We start from the raw sequence: 13,181 nt of genomic DNA on the forward strand, positions 1-13,181 counted from the left end.
ATTTTTTCTTTTTCTCAGTATGCTCTCAGGAATATGGAAACAACACAGTAGCAGGGACAGGATGAAGCAGAGTCAAGCAGCAACAGTGGATTACAGTCTGCTAGAGTTTCGGGAGTTTAAATCAGGGTCCAGGCGACCTGCTGCTGTCAGTCATTGGCACTGAGGGGGAAAGCCCACACTGGAACACTAAGGAAATACCACGGAAGCTGAATAATAGGGACAAAAGGGGCAAGACTGGCTACACATTAGTTCTTCGCACTATAAGCAAAAGGTGCTGTTAATTTAAGAAATGAATTTGGTGACTTTTAATCCATGCTCTAAATGAGTATATTAAAAATGTGCACTAATATTCCGCAGCCTTTAAGATTGCAATGTCATGCTTTATCAAGAGTTTTCATTATGGTGAAGATGTCATGGAGGAAACATTTAGAGTATTACTGCATTGTACAACATGAGGTCATAATTTAATTGTGGGCCTGACCAGCTGGGTAAAGCAGCTGTTGTGGAATACAGTCTGCTACAAACTCCAGTGCAAGTTCAGTCAGGCTTACAGCACAATCACATGTACAATATGAGAAACAACAGTGAGACATATAGTTGATAGTTGTCAAGAGTGGATAGACTTAATTACATGAAGAAACAGACAATGACTACACATCATGTTTTTAATATTTAGGAAACAATTTAAATTATGACTGACTGTCTTATGCTGCTGATCCTACTGAAGAAATGAAAAAGCACAAAATAAAAGTTAAAAGGAACCTGGAGTATGCTTGCTTGTCACCTATAATCTGATTAAAAGAATAATATCAATTTCATCTTGCGTTAAGAATGTAAATCAGAAAAGGAGTTTATTTTAGTGTAGCTTAAATAAATATATGAATTACGAAATTGTGCATCACCAAATAGGGGGTAGGACATGATTTTCAAGTTTTTGAATGTTCATTTTATTAATCAAAAATGATTGAGATTATCATCTTCTCTTCAAGAATATACTTTCCACTGTTTACAAGCACCTTTTAGTAATGCCTTAGTGCCTTTAGTAGTGCCAGAAGGTGGCGGTTACGCACCTAAAAGCTGTTTGCCAACTCTCAATAATCCACATGGAGAAGGAGACCACGTTTCTACCAGGCTCCCGTTGAATAGTGGGTGGCACTGAGGTTAGACGCTACAGCTGAAACAGGATAAACATGCAAACACTGCTTCAGCCATGTGTGGGGCTCCTTCAAAAAAAAGTCAAGGAAAAAGTGTTGCGCAAACTCTTGACATGTAAAGTTAGCATATCTCTACCACAGCCATGCACAATGAGAGCGAAGCAACAGCAGACAGGTCACCCACAGATCAACAATCAATTGCTCGATTTGTCCCCGGACTGTAAGTTTGATGTCATGCAGAGCTACCAAACACATGGGCTACTTCACTGTTCACGCTGAATGACCGCGCTGGTGGAAGAATAACAGCTTTTGCAGATGCGAAGCTAAATATTGAGAAATGTTCTTGCTTCAGTTGACATTAGCACTGATTGGACATTGAACATATATAAGTAATGCATATTATTTTTAAGTCTTCCTCACCAGTGACAAAATATGCCAGAGATGTTTAACAACGCCAAGCTGCTAACCTGGGTTGCAAAGTGTGCCAAACTGGTAATGTCATGATGAGAACAGGACATCTGATGTGCTGTGTGGAGTCTTGGTGCCTCAGCGGTGTTGGTCAAGTCCAGTGTGCAAATTAGTTTGACATTTAACCTGGCACACACTGAAGTTCAGGTCCCTGTGTGGTAACCTGAGACGAAATATCATTAGATACAGATAGAGCTGACGAGAAATTGATGTGCCAGTGTCAAACTTGCACACACACACACACACACACACACACACGCTAAAGCAGGCTACAAGTGAAGGTGCAATTCTGTTTTGGTGTTTGCCGAGTCTGAATTTGTCCTATACTTTTCAAAATTTCCATTTTACTGCTTAGTGACGCCAGTACAAGTTAAGTCCACACAAAGATAGTGATCAGTAACCTTGACTGGCCTTTTAGTACAGCAAACAAATATCCCCAAAAAGTATTTATTTTAACAAATAAAAATAAACAATAATTACTCTCAAAATCTTGAGGCAAATGAGGGGGAAATATTTTTTTTGCTATATACTTGTAGATATACATAACCTATTTTAATAACTATTTTAGAGCAACGTATGTGTATAAACAAAGAAAAAACCCTGCATTTACACAGCTTGATTATATTGTGATAATTATGTTGTGGTTATCTGTTATGGAAAATCTTGACCTCCCTCTTACTGGACAGACAGTGGGGCACCTTCTCTGACACACTACTGCTTTACTATCACAAGGACCGCTGCTTCCTGCCCAAGGCAATTATACCTCACCTCTGTCTGAAAGTCAGCTCTCTGGACTGCCAGCTTTATAGTTTACTCTCCTCAATAACTTTGGTCATAGTGAATTTGCACGCCTTCATACTACTACTGTACCTCATTGCAGTTACAACTTGGCACACTTGTGGTATGTTATCTTCTGTTTATATTTTGTATTCTATTATATTCTAGTATATGCTTTAGATTTTGTATTTGTTGTGCTTTCTATTGATTCTCTGGCTATATCTGCATGCATCAATAGACTTTGCTTGGATAACTTGCTTCTGTAACACAATAATTTTGAAATAGATCTATCTATCGAACTTTCTTTCTTTCTTCTTAATACTAATATGTTTTATTGGGTGGAGAAGGCCTTAAAACTGCATTTTGAGCTTTATGTAGGAAGAGAAAATTGACGGAAAATACAATTGAACTGTTTACTGTCACTGTTAACTGTTTACTCTTTATCTGGTAAAAATGTTCTGAGGAGAAAACGACCTCAGCACAGACAAGCAGGAAAAATTACATAGGAATTAAAAAAAAAAAAAAAAAGGTGCTAAATTGGTGTATGATTATGGCCTTTGTTGTTCCCATTAAATCTAATTTATTTATAAATATATTCTTACCCGTTACAAAAAAAAACATGTCGATACTGAAAGTTTCCACTCTGCAGATGTTAAAAAAGTTTGTATCGAAATATTCAGTAGGTTATGAGTTGTTTACGACTGAAGTCTCCGTATTATAGCGTGCAGCCTGCAGCAGTGAGCAGCCCGGAAGAGGCCAGTCCAGTCTGCAGGCCATCTCCTATCTCCACAGCAAATGACAGGTCTATTTTGGAAAGGAGGCTGATCCAAAATAGGCACGTCAGCTATTTGGCATCATGAGGCACCGGAGAAGAAAGAAAAAATAAGTCTAGTCAACCGCTCACCGCAGGAGACTGAGGGATTTTCCACCATCCTGGATTTACAACCCATTTCATTGATATTTGAACACAGAGAAGACATTTTTCATTGGGACTTCTGAACACCGATTTCGGAGTGGGCCATTATCCGGAAATCTGGACGGCCAAGTGACTGTCACATGATTGAGCTGCCGTTTTACCTGAGTGGCTGACGACTCAAGGTGAATAATTTTTGTCAGGACAAGTATTAATAGTAGGAACAAATTTTACAGTGGTAACTACACTGAACCTTGAACAAAGTTGTATCTGGTAATTTTTTTCACTCAAATTAAACTCAAAATAATTACTGCACTTTTTCACTTTTTAATCTTCACATCTGCTGCTTTTGAACGTTAGTTAGCCACCAACGTCCAGTCTCAGTTTGGCTACGTTTGTGGCAAATGTAAATGTTATTGCAAGCTTGTTTATCTAAACTTTTGTAGTTTTACAAACCGCAAATTATTAATTAAGTTCCAATATATTTTTTTTTAAAACGTTTCCTTAGCTGGTAGGAAACAAAGACTGCTTAAAATGAAGTATGTTTCTGAAGTGGGAGTTTTATCAAACAGCTGATGTCCCCTTTCGCTTCTACAAATGGCAATGGACAGAGACGGGCTCTGACAGCTGAGGTTATTTTTGGGATAGGCAGTTGAAGCGACAGAGGTGACAAAGCTGGTAAATGTCACTCTTTGAAAGGCACATATCGGCTCTATTTGACCTTGTTACAGGGGAATTTATTTGTTGTGTTATTAAACTCCCCTACTATTGAATAGGCTATGTGGCACTGAGTCTCTGTATTGATGAATGGCTCAGAGCCAGGAGAGGGTTAGGTTCACTGATAGGTACTGTAACTGCCAGCTATAAATATGCCATTCTGAAATCTGGATTTATGTCTATTTTCATAGCATAAAATATTTATAGAGGACGCATGGCAAACTGTCAAATCTTACAATTGTTTGTGAGCATTAATGTGCAAGAAGTAAGATAAATTTACTGACATTAGTGACCCTAGTAGGAGCATAAAAATACATCTAATTATTTTGCAGAATTTTTTCTTTCTGACTTGATAAAATTCAATTGTAAAATTGTAATTTCTTAACCGTGCCCTGCTTATGAGCTGATTTAACATTACATTTTTGTCCTAATTGTGTTTAAGTTATCCAACAGCTATGACAATAACTGTCAAGGTACATGTTGTACTTGTTTTTTGCTCGCCATGATATTGGTTAATATTAATTAATATTAGGGGTGGAAATCATCAGAGGTCCGACACAAAATTATCAAGATACGTTATTAATGTGAGTTTTAAACATTTTGCAATATGCTGAGTATTGCAAGATATTTTAAGATAGATTATTATTATTATTTTCATTTTAATTTAAGCAAAATGGATTGTCAAGCAGACAGACTGACAAAACTGTCATAAAAACCTCACAAATTTGTTTATACAGTTGGACAAAACATCAATACATGGCTTCCATGAATTGAGACAATATTGGTACAAAATATTGTGAGGCTATGATGTGTTTATTTTTTCCCCTTACTCCAGAAAATATTTAAGGACTATGACAAAAGACACTTAAATTTAGCATTTTTATTTTTGGTATTCTAATATTTTCCTTTTCTTTTATCTCAGTAACAAACAATGGATCCAAATTTATTTGGAGGAGTCCCCAGGTTTCTCACCCGCCCAAAGGCCTTCTCGGTGTGTGTGGGCAAAGATGCTACACTTAGCTGCACTATTGTTGGCAGCCCGACCCCAGTGATTGCCTGGGAAAAAGAAAAGCTGAAGCTTACATCTGGGGGCCGCTTCAAGACCGTCGAGGATGGAGACATATACCGCCTGACCATCTACGATTTAACCCTGGAGGACAGCGGACAGTACATGTGCCGAGCCAAAAACAGTGTTGGGGAAGCTTATGCTGCTGTGACCCTGAAAGTGGCCCTGCCAACAGAGATGTCTCAGAGGGCCCCTGTTTTCATGGTGAAGCCTACCTCCACACGCGTGGGTCTGGGAGGCGATGTTGTTTTCCACTGCCGAATTGCAGCTTACCCCGAGGCCAACTTTGACTGGGAGAAGGATGGGCGCTACCTGGGCGAGAGTAACCGCATCAAGGTTGTTTCTGACACCGACAGCAGCACCTTAAAGATCCAGAGTGTACGCAACCTGGACAGCGGCACCTACACCTGCAGGGCCAAGAACCCTGTTGGCCGTGCGCACGCTGCAGCAGCTCTTGCTGTAGATGCTCAGGATTCTCGCCACCTGGCTGTAGATAAGAGCACCTCCCTCCTCTCTCACCTGCAGAAGCGCAAAGAGGAGATGAAGAAGGACATCTCGGTCTATCGCACCGAAGAAAGCAGCTCCTCCGTTTCTTCCTCCTCCATGGCCAACATCACAGATGCTTTGAGTTCTCTGAGTCTGGAGCATGAGCTGAGGGCATCTGCACTGGCGAGGCTTCCCAAAGGTGTATTCACCCGTACCTGCACAGTGACTGAGGGCAAACACGCCAAACTCAGCTGCTTTGTGACAGGTCACCCAAAGCCCCACATCATCTGGAGGAAGGATGGCTCAAACATTGGCGAGGGCCGCAGGCATGTCATTTATGAGGACTACGCTGAGAACTTCATCCTCAAGATCCTGTATTGCAAGCAGACTGATAATGGTCTCTACACCTGCAATGCAACCAACATGGCTGGGCAGACCTACAGTGCTGTGTTAGTAACAGTCAAAGGTAAGCCTTTAAAATGGTCAAATCTGAACATGATTATACATGCAAACTGCTTTTTACCATCTCCAGCAATCATATTTGAGACAATCCTCTTCACTTGATTAAATGCATCACCTAACAGCATGCATTACATCAAAAAGGCTGACACCGTTGACCACTTAGTATTCAGTATTCACAGCATATTCTGAGCACATTGTGGTTTAAAGAATAAGGCTGTCTTCATTCTATATTCTAGCGATGTCAACAAATCCCATGAAAAGCAGGAAACTGACTGACACACTGTCTGTGTCTGCGGCTGCTAACCCAGTTGTTCCTATTGAAGACATAATGCTTTAAATACATAGGTCATACATAGACATTTATTCTTAACAAGGCCTGAATCATTTTCTAAAAGCAGTAAATGGTGTAATTTGAGCTGCAGATTAATATACATTTGATGCGCTAATGAACATTTTTAATACCAGGATGGTGTTTGTATAATTTACTCAAAATAATCGGCAGTGATTGTGTTCATTGAACTGAACCATATCAATCAGTGCAGCAGAGTGGCTCATTAAGGTGTTGTAATCACGATACAGAACTAGTCATTCATATTCTCTCAAGATGTGAGTGGCTTTTCTCAAGGGCTGAATTCCGGCTCATCATCTGGACGAAGGTGTTGTGTTGCATCTATTTTCTGATGGTGATGAGTAGTTCACAGTTGCTAAGATGGTCACTCACTTACTGGATCACATTGGCACCCTGCTACAGTGACTTCCCCTGCGAAGAAGTTGGTCCAAGGGATGAAAGTGTAGAGTTGCAGATATACTGTGTGTCTGTTATTAATCTCCGTTCAGTCCGATAATGAGGGCAGCGCCTCTGATGTAGCTGTTCACTAAAGCTGCAGGAAAATCAACACTTTTGATGTTTTCCTTGCAGTTTGTTACATGGGTGGATTACAAAAATAGAGCACCGAATGAAAACAAAAATACAATAAATAGGGGAGAAATGGTAATGTAACAAAGAAAAGGGGTGCCCAGTTACAGACACTGAATTGTTACTTCTGAAGTTTAACATCAATGGGAACTGGAGTAAAGGCTGGCGGTTTATTTTCAGCAAAATAAATAAAATCCTTGCATATTGTGTAACCTCTAATTTAACATCTTCATTTTGGGTTATTGTACATCACTTAGAGATCAAATGAGGGGTCCAGGCAAAAAGAGAAGTCGGTCATATTCCTTGGAAAATAATAATTCAACCCACTTATATGAGAACTGAATATTTAGGAACAAAACAACCGTTAAGGGTTGTTAATGCCTGTGGCAAAGTTTTGATTCTTTCTAATGCATGGCTGCAATTGCAACCTGATATAGTCCAAAGAAATGTTGTATGACAGGCTGAAAACAGCTCACTTCTCCTTTGGAAAGTGCAGTATTGGAAATGTTGTAATGCTTATTTATACTATTTTTCATGGATACATTGTGGGATTAGTTGCACCCAGTCGGCTTCCTCCATGACGCAAACCAGAGTTCCTCATGTTTCAACACTTGATTCCTGAAGTTTAAACGGTTGACATCCAAAGTATAGATGCAGTGAAACGGTAACCCATGTTAGCGCAGTGGAGCAAGAAAACTGAGATCACCGAAGTAGTGGAAACCTACAAGATGTACTCTGCAGCTTCCTCTGAATTAGTGGGTGTAGAAAGCACATTGAAAATATACTTCATATCAAACACATGTAAATATAAAATATGTTTCCAGAACTGTTTTGGTGACATTATTTGTGTGGCACATAGTATATTACACATTTATTTATTATGCTTTTTTATGTTTTTTTGATTCATTTCCTACCTTTCATAGAACAGCTGTTTACCTATTAAACCTCCATTATTAAAGTTCACTACCAAAAAGCTCTTAATTAACTTTCATGTCATTATAAATGTAATTTAAAGAATCTGCAAAATCAAATATGTAATGATGTATCTTTAGTCTTTGACAATGATGATGTGTGAATAGCCAAAAGTCTAATCTCGCTTAAATTTCTACAGCATTCAAAAATAACACAGATTCAATTTCCAGTTAATAATCTCAAGTGAGTTTCTTTTTTCTCTGACTTTATTAATATTGTACTAGCCTAAACTACAGCTGAGATCAGGGGTAAATAAATTTAAACATTTGGAAAATGGTTAAACGTACTAAGAATGTGCTGTAATTCAGCTGATGGACTAACATGTTCCAAAACAATCCATAAGGTTGTGTAATTTGAAGATTCTGTTATTCTTCCTTGTTTCAGAACCTAAGGTGCCATTCAGGAGAAAGCTGCAGGATGTGGAGGTACAAGAGAAATCCTCAGCCACCCTGATGTGTGAGGTGCCTCTTATCGCCACCAATACCAAGTGGTTCATGGAGGAAACAGGGCTGCTGCAAAATACCAAATATCGCATGGAGGAGGAAGGCACCCTGCGGCGTCTCACCATACACAATGTCACCACCAATGATGATGGCGTTTATATCTGCGAGATGAACGAGGGCAGCCGCACTGTGGCTGAGCTCACTGTCTTAGGTACAGTTGTTCTTTACTTTGTGCTGGTATCACAAAAAAAGTGAATAGTTTAATTGCTATTGTAAATGTTTTTGTGTTAATATTACATATTTTAGTTACTTTAATTTACTGTGATATGACCTGATCCTTGGAAGTTTGCTATATTTAGATCAAAATTTACTACCCTGTCTCTGTACTGTGAATACGGTTTTCTATGCTACTGAAGACGTTTTTTTTTTCATGAAAAATCGATTTATTTTTCTATCCCAGGTAACATCACTAAGAAGCTTCCTCGGAGGACAGTAGTTCCTGTCAGTGACACTGTCATCTTCTGTGTGGAGCTGGAGCACCCCTGCCCAGATGCCTACTGGACTCGCAATGGCGAGAAGTTGAAGGAAGATTCCCGTATTTCTATTGGCTGCGTGCTCAGACAGTACACACTCACAATTAGAGATTGCCAGGCAGATGACTCAGGAGAAGTGGCTTTTGTGGCTGGAGACTGCAAGACTTCCACACGCTATACTGTCACTGGTGAGCCAAATACCTTTATAAAACATTTTTTTACCTGCTTGCAAAAATGTATGCATAATGTTTGGGGTCAGCATTTATGATTTAGAAGAACTGATAACTATCTTGAACGTATTTAATATTTTAGTACCCATCTTTTTTAATTGTATTTTGCTTTTTATTTGTGGCCTTTTTTTAAAATCTTACCCCACCAGCTCGTTTAAGGCCTAAAGCAAGACATTTAATGGGTTGTGACACAATATAAAGCCTCACTTTTTCTACTCCAGCTGCAAGGAAGCATCCTCCCGATCCCCCAGTCGATGCTGTGGTACAGAAAAAGACTGACTCAACCATTACCATTAAGTGGTCTCCTCCTGACAGCGATCGTCCCGTGCCCATCAAGGGATACAGTGTAGAGAGGAGGAAGGTTGGTAATCAGACGTGGCAGAGGTGCAATCCTGGAGAAACCATTGTTTCAACAGAGATCACAATCAGCAACTTCATTGAGGAAGCCAGCTACCAATTCCGTATCTCTGCCATGAATGACTTTGGTCAGAGTCCCTACTTGGAGGTACCTGGAAGCTTTTACCTTGGTAAGACTGATGTCTCTGATATTCATCACTTATGGATATGTTCTGCTGTTGTAGGCCTTATTTATTCATGTCTTGTTTTCCTGTTTCCTTCAGAACCCACTGCAGAAATCAGAAAAGGCCTGTTGAACAGCATTGCATTCTCCGGTGAGGAGTTTTCTATCTCTGTGGAGCTGTCTGCTATGTGCTCAGGCTTCTGGTCCCTGAATGGCCGCCTCCTGCGCAGTGGAGCTGACTTCCTCATCACCAGGTCGAAGAACACACACACGCTGCTCATCCGTGTCGTGACCATGGAAATGAATGGAACTGAAGTCAAGTTTGTGGGTGGAGGTTCCCAGAGCAGCTGCATCCTATCTGTGAAGGGTATACTCAAGAAAAATACTCATAGTACATATTCATATACTCAATCATATTATATATTGCAGGATATTTGCTTTTGTGTATTAAAGCTGTGTAAGTTTTTCTTTTGTCTGATTTTGTAAGGAGCAAATCCCTCTGACCAGACCACTGTATTTTTAGCCCCTTCTGTTAGGTTCACCAGCAAATCAGATTATCTGGAGGTGGTGACTTGCAGTGCCCAAGCCACTGCTCAGTTTACTGCAGAGGTGTCAGATTACGATACACAGGTTTGTGATGGAAACATATGTCATATGTCATTTACTGTTTCCTTTGACTTGATTCTATTTATATATCTTTAACTTTACGAGTATGTAGGGATGACAAAGTGGAAGCAAATTTTAATGACGCATTTTACTTGACCTTCATAGATTGCAACAGGGTATCATAAGGATATTCCATTCAACTTTGCTGTGACCCTCCTTTCTGTTTCCGTTTTATTCAGATGGAAATGAGTGTAATCATTATGCCACATTCTCCCTTTAACTTAAACCATATATTGCTGTCACTCAGAAAAAGTCTGCAAAGGAGACAGAATTTGACAACTTCTAAACACCAATATTTCTACTTTGTAAATTTACAGTAACAGTACTTACTTGAGTAGACTCGTCAAGTACTCAAGTAATCCTAACACTCACTTTGCCATGTCTCTTCTGTCTAACTGCTCTGTATTTGCTTCTTCAGGTGGTTTGGATGAAGAATGGGCGGGAGTTAAAAATGGGCAAGAAGTATGAATATGTGATGAGCGACCGCAAGAGGATCCTGATGGTTCACAATGTGACAGAGGAAGATGTGGGCATTTATGAGTGTGTTTTAGCTGATGACAGGATATCCATGCAACTCACTCTCAAAGGTATACTCATCAAAATTGTAGCGATTAAAAAGAGTTTTGAAATTTAACTTCATTGCAGAGCAAACAAGTTTTGCTAAATATTTGCAATGTGTCCTGCTGAGTGCAAAGATGATTTTGTAAAGAGGAACTGGGCTCAGTGTGTAAAACACACCACATGATATTCTGGAACGTGACCTGCTGTAATGGCTGCTATCTTATGCTTTGAGCCATCAAACAGTGGATAGAGATGTCTGTCATCATGTTGTCCATATCAGTGTATCTCTTTTACCCCAACTCACTCACATGAGCTTCTTGGGTAACAACCTAACCCAATGTATAATAGAACAGAGACATTTTTATTATCATATATATGTCACATGTACTACACTCCTCTCCAATAAACTTGAACAGTCATGTATTTAAAAATACAATTCATAATAAATACATTATTTAACATAATAAGTTAAAATGTCATGACTAAGTTTCCATTCCAATCTGATTTTTCTCTAAGATGAACCTGCAAAGTTTATAAACAAAGCCCGAGGTACTATGGGATTGTCATCGTCCCTAAAAGGAGATCTGGAGCTGAGCTGTGAGGTATCTGGTGCCAGTGCTGCTGTGGTGTGGAGAAAAGATCAAATGGAGATCACTGAGGACCAAAGAACTACCTTCATCTCCAAAGGGACTCAAAGGAAGCTCATTATCAAGAGTGCTAAGAAAAGTGATGAAGGACAGTACTCTTGTGAGACAGCAGCTGATAAAGTCACATTCCAGGTCAAGATAAAAGGTACGACTATGTGATACTTGTGCATGACATGGAATTAGTGCTCCGTTGAGATTTTTGTAAGCCTTGTTTTTTTTTTTCTCAAAACCTCAAGCCGTAGCTGCCTTCTCCAACAAGGAGTCAGTCCAGAAGGAGGTGAAAGCCACTCTCTCTAAGAAAGCAACTCTCAGTTGCAATGTGTCCGATAGCAAGACAGAGGTGAAATGGTATAAAGACGGCAAGCTGTTGGTATCCAGTAGGACGATATACTCGGATGCTAAAGGCGAAACTCGTCAGCTGGTGATTGAAAAGGTGGAGACGACTGATGCTGGAGAGTATACCTGCGAAGCTGGAGGGGATAAGCTGGTCTTCAAGATACTTGTGTCAGGTAGGACTACTTTATTGATCAATTTATATATAAAATATAACAAATATTTTCAGTTTTATACAAGTATAAAATTCCGTCCCTTGTCTGTGAGCTACTGGATAAAAATCCACTTTGAGTTAAGGGTTTGGTGAAGGTTAAGTGTTACACATTTAACCACCTTTGTACATTACATTTACAGGACATATTACCAGTTTTTGACTGATATGATTTGTCTTGGAGAGTCCGCAATTGATTTTTAATAACTTTAGAATCATCATAAATTAGGCGCACATCCTCAAGAAGGTTCACTCAAGAATGTGTCAGTTATACTGTTTCTATTATGTGTCAGTCGTTGATGATCTTAAAAGTCCTCGTAATAACGAAGTATTTGTTGTTGATGTAACTCTCAGAAGCCCAGTCAGCTTTCTCCAACAAAGAGTCAGTTCAGAAGGAGGTGAAAGCCACTCTCTCCCAGAAAGCCACCCTGAGCTGCGAGGTAGCTGACACAAAGACCGTGGTGAAATGGTACAAGGACGGCAAGCTGCTGACTACAAGCAAGACAACCCATACCGAATCAAAAGGCAAGAGTCGCCAGCTGGTGATTGACAGTGTGGAGAAAAAGGATGCTGGAGAGTACATCTGTGAGGCTGGGACTGAGAAGCTGGCTTTTAAGATGCACCTGGCAGGTAAGGATGGATTTTCAAAACAATACCACTACTTTTTTGACGGATATTAGAAAGTTTTGAATGAATGGGATCTGATATTTTCCCTGTAATGACTCCACCATCAGAGACCCAGTCACTCCTCAAAAAGGAGTCAGTCCAGAAGGAGGTGAAAGCCTCTCTCTCCCAGAAGGCCACTCTCAGCTGGGAGGTTTCTGATTCCATGACAGAGGTGAAATGGTACAAAGATGGCAAACTAATCTCTACCAGCAAGACAATACATGCAGAGTCAAAGGGCAAAAGTCGGCAGCTGTTGATAGACAACGTGGAAAAGAAGGATGCTGGAGAGTACGTGTGTGAGGCCGGGAGTGAGAAGCTTCTCTTCAAGCTTAACGTGGCAGGTACGAGCAAGGACTAAACCGGCTTATAGTTTTTTCAAAATATTATATACTGGTATTTCATATACACATCAAGGAACAGGGAAACATTTTTGTCATCTA

The 13,181-nt window shown here is 39.8% G+C and overlaps 1 protein-coding gene across 27 annotated transcripts in view; it reads left to right on the top strand.

Moving 5' to 3' along the window:
• Positions 1–13,181, top strand: part of obscnb (obscurin, cytoskeletal calmodulin and titin-interacting RhoGEF b) — a 61,378-nt gene that overhangs the window by 157 nt on the left and 48,040 nt on the right. For 26 of the 27 annotated variants that reach the window (XM_069157558.1, XM_069157561.1, XM_069157569.1 and 23 more), the window contains exons 2-14: positions 19–2,523; positions 3,121–3,497; positions 4,952–6,047; positions 8,316–8,585; positions 8,835–9,095; positions 9,359–9,664; positions 9,758–10,024; positions 10,181–10,287; positions 10,742–10,910; positions 11,401–11,676; positions 11,768–12,040; positions 12,430–12,705; positions 12,810–13,082. In XM_069157558.1, the coding sequence (XP_069013659.1) occupies positions 4,961–6,047; positions 8,316–8,585; positions 8,835–9,095; positions 9,359–9,664; positions 9,758–10,024; positions 10,181–10,287; positions 10,742–10,910; positions 11,401–11,676; positions 11,768–12,040; positions 12,430–12,705; positions 12,810–13,082 (3,565 nt within the window). In that variant the 5' untranslated portion in view covers positions 19–2,523; positions 3,121–3,497; positions 4,952–4,960. Of the gene's footprint in view, positions 1–18; positions 3,498–4,951; positions 6,048–8,315; positions 8,586–8,834; positions 9,096–9,358; positions 9,665–9,757; positions 10,025–10,180; positions 10,288–10,741; positions 10,911–11,400; positions 11,677–11,767; positions 12,041–12,429; positions 12,706–12,809; positions 13,083–13,181 lie in introns of all 27 variants that reach the window. The other variant, XM_069157559.1, reaches the window with a different exon arrangement.

The sequence above is a fragment of the Embiotoca jacksoni genome, unplaced genomic scaffold (assembly GCF_022577435.1).
Source record: "Embiotoca jacksoni isolate LCO1_2020_lvr unplaced genomic scaffold, fEmbJac1.0.p SCAF_22, whole genome shotgun sequence".
Classification (NCBI taxonomy): domain Eukaryota; kingdom Metazoa; phylum Chordata; class Actinopteri; family Embiotocidae; genus Embiotoca; species Embiotoca jacksoni.